At 32.1% G+C, this 3666-nt stretch overlaps 1 protein-coding gene across 3 annotated transcripts in view; it reads left to right on the forward strand.

The window, feature by feature from the left end:
* The first annotated feature begins 2410 nt into the window (after nucleotides 1-2410).
* The window catches only part of LOC113818670 (macrophage mannose receptor 1), a 7827-nt gene continuing 6571 nt past the window's right edge, over nucleotides 2411-3666 (forward strand). The window contains exon 1 of one of the 3 annotated variants that reach the window (XM_027370851.2): nucleotides 2411-2507. Coding sequence is in view for 1 of the 3 variants with exons in the window: in XM_027370850.2 (XP_027226651.2) it covers nucleotides 2534-2546 (13 nt within the window). In the remaining 2 variants the exon portion in view is untranslated. The other 2 variants (XM_027370850.2, XM_027370852.2) reach the window with 2 other exon arrangements.

Raw genomic sequence — 3666 nt, forward strand, 5'->3', positions numbered from 1 at the left:
ACTGTATGGTGCAATATTAGTAATGTTGATGATGTTAATGATATTATTGCACTAAGTACTAGCTTAAATGTATTTACGCGTGTGTGTCTGTGTGTGTGGCCACATATATAAATGTACACGTACATGCATATGTGTGTTTCTGTGTGTGTGCATGTATACATACATACCCATATGTAAACATACATACATATAAACATACACACACACACACACATATATATATATACATATATATATATATATATATATATATATATATATATATATATATATATATATATATATAAGCACATATGTATACATACATGCATATATATATATATATACATATATATATATATATATATATATATATATATATATATATATATATATATATATATATATATATATATATATATGTGTGTGTGTGTGTGTGTGTGTGTGTGTGTGTGTGTGTGTGTGTGTGTGTGTGTGTGTATAAGTAAATATATATATATATATATATATATATATATATACATATATATATCTTTTCATCTCTTATTGGTTATGTAATGTAATATAATATAAAACATTCTACGTCTATGACTATGATACGATTCTAAGAAATATCTCCTACGGTTAGACAATATGGGAAGACATCAACATATTTACTAGATCGTCCTGTTCTAGCAACAGAAATAAAGTATTTAAAAGCTGCACTACTACCATAGATAACAATATAGAGTTTAAGCTTTATATTGATATGCTTTCATATTAGCAGGGCCATGGCTAAGAAGAACGAGGTTCAGAATATATAACAGTTATACTTTAGTCTTGGGCATATTCAGGACTCCAAAAGTGTTCCATGGCGAATAATATACGGGAAAGTATTTCATGTTGAATCTACAGAATGTGTTAAAAGAATATTACGAAAATCTATATTAGGTTCTACATAAGAATCTTACTTATTATGTTTGTATAATTGAATATGCAGTCGTAAACTTATATATTCTTTTAATTGTAGACAATATCAATTAATAAATATTTATAGAAGTCTGATCTTCGGTGTCTATAGATGAAGGAAAAAGTAGTTATGAAGGAAAAAAGTAGTTTTCCGTCGTTTGATTTGTAATGTTGGTAACTAACAACTTGTGTTTATTGTTATTTCCAAATGTTACATCAGTAAAACTGTGATTTGTTAATTAATACAATTCAAAAACAAAATCAGATTCGTCAACTCGATAAAAAACATAAATAAGGAATAAAAAAAAAAAAATCGTAGACAGTGGCAGGTTGCTGTAGCCAAAGCTTATAAAAGTACTTACATAGACCTTGGGTGTCGCGACCGGTCCGGGGAAGTGTCGCGATTGAAATTTGCGACAGTTTCTAGTGTCGTAAGACAGTTTCTTGTCAGGGAAAAAAAGGTGATACTGATACCATGCTACTACTTCTACTATTAATAATAATAGTAATAAATGTTAACAATAATGATATCAATAATAATAATGATAGTATTAATGAGAATGTTAATAATAATGATAGTATTAATGATAATGTTAATAATAATGATAGTATTAATGATAATGTTAATAATAATGATAGTATTAATGACAATGCTAATGATAATGATAATCATGATATTGATGTCAAGGATGATACTAGTAATAAAGAAAAAATCCTATGCCTTAGATTTGCTTGATTAAATTCATAATGTGTAGCCCAGTATCTTTAAGGGCAAAGCCATAATATTGTCAGAAAATAATGAACGATTTGCTGATCAAAGGTCTCTTTCACTCACTCTCTTTCTCTTTCCTTCTATCCCGCGCTCTTTCCCTTCCCCTCCTCTCTCTGTCTTTTTCCACCCCCTCTTCCTCTCTGCTCTTTACCCCCCCCCCCTCTCATATCAAATATGATCCTTTGTTTGGAAGACAAAACATTTTTTTAACTATATACATATGAGCACAGAAATCGGCCAGCACTGATTTTTCATGTTGCTATGGTGTTTTTCTTATTCTTTATTTATGTTTTTATCATAAAATTGTTTTTTTTTTATTCTCGCTATGGAGACTTCTAAGCCTAGCAATTCCATTTTCACGCATCAACCTATTATAGTATTTTTTTTCAATTGGTTTTAAATTAGCATTTGTTATCACTTATTGTTGTTGTTACTGCTGTTGGTGTTATTATTATTATTATTTATTCTTATCATTCCTATTGTTATTACCATCATTATTATCATCATTTTCACCGAAATTATTCAACATATCTATTCATTACCCCCACATTTATTTTCTTACAATCCTACAGGAAATCAATATGATATATTCAGTGCCACAGCTAAAGTTATGTGAATTGCACCATATGTTTTCTCTTCTTTTTTCCGCCCTTTCTTTTAAATAAACAAGATAAAAGTCGTCATATGCTTACAACTTGTGCAAATTCTATAAACATCTGATAAGCACACTACTTGATAACGCATAAAAGGCGACCAAATGGCTGCTACACTGCACTGCTAGATATTCACTTATATAGGCTAGAGTAAGGTAAGTGGTATTAGTGTAAGTAGAGTATGTCAGTAGTTTGTAAGTAGCCTGTAAGTGGTCTGTGTGAAGCTGTCCAATTAGCCTTTGTGTAAATATTCTGTGTGGAAGGAGCCTGTGTGGAAGTAGTTTCTAAGTAGCTTTTGTGTAAGAAGTCGATGTGTCATCATAGTGTGTGTAAGCGGTCAGTTTTAAAGAATAATTGAATTAAGTAATAATAGCAATGAAAATAACAAGAACTGGTGGAAGAAGGAGAGCTGTTTAAGCAAGCAATAATAGTTTGTCATTTCAATACACACAAACCATTGTTTCCAGTGCAATAAGTGATATAAAGATATAGACGATTATATGCTATATATAGATTATATTATATATTATATTATATTATTATATTATATATAGATTATATATATTATATATAGATTATATTATATATGGACGATTATAGTCTGTATACGATGTTCTTTGTCAGTTTTATGAACTTGTCACTTACTTATCAACGTCCTTTGAATATGGTTCGGGAAGGAACGGACTCACTTAACTGTCTTACCCTGACTCTTGTTGCCTGTCAAAACACACCACAGGTTTACTTGAGTTATTTTCAAAGTAAGAGGGATATTGAGGTCACTGGGGGCTCACTTCTCCCTCTCCGCCTTTCTTTTCATTCTTCCTCCACCTTTTCCTTCGTATCTCTATTTTTTCAGCTTCCCTTCCCTTCTCTTTCACCCTCCTTCTTTCCTCCCGCCCTTTCTCTCCCTTTCCCTTTTTTTTCCCTGCTCCTGTCATTCTTCTTCTCGCTGTCTTTTCATCTCCCAAACATTCCTTAAATTTTATTCCTCTCCTATTTCAAGTCCTACATGTTCCCATGTTCCCCCTCCCACCTCCCTCCTTTCCTCTTTTACCTTCTTCACTTCCTTGGCTCCCTTATCCCATTCCTTCATTCCCTCATCCCCCTCTTTACAATGAACTTCCTTTATCTTCCCCTTCCTCCTTCCTCTCGCTTTCCTTTTCCCCACTCCCTTTACTCATTATGCCCCTTCTTCGTTTTTTTTTTTTTTTTTTTTTTTTTAGTTCCTCCTCTCTCCTTTTTTCTTTAAGTCCCTCCCTCCTTCCCCTCCTTTCCTTTCCCCTACCCCTCCTACCTTCCTTCTTAACCTTCCCC

Source organism: Penaeus vannamei, chromosome 36, assembly GCF_042767895.1.
Source record: "Penaeus vannamei isolate JL-2024 chromosome 36, ASM4276789v1, whole genome shotgun sequence".
Lineage (NCBI taxonomy): Eukaryota > Metazoa > Arthropoda > Malacostraca > Decapoda > Penaeidae > Penaeus > Penaeus vannamei.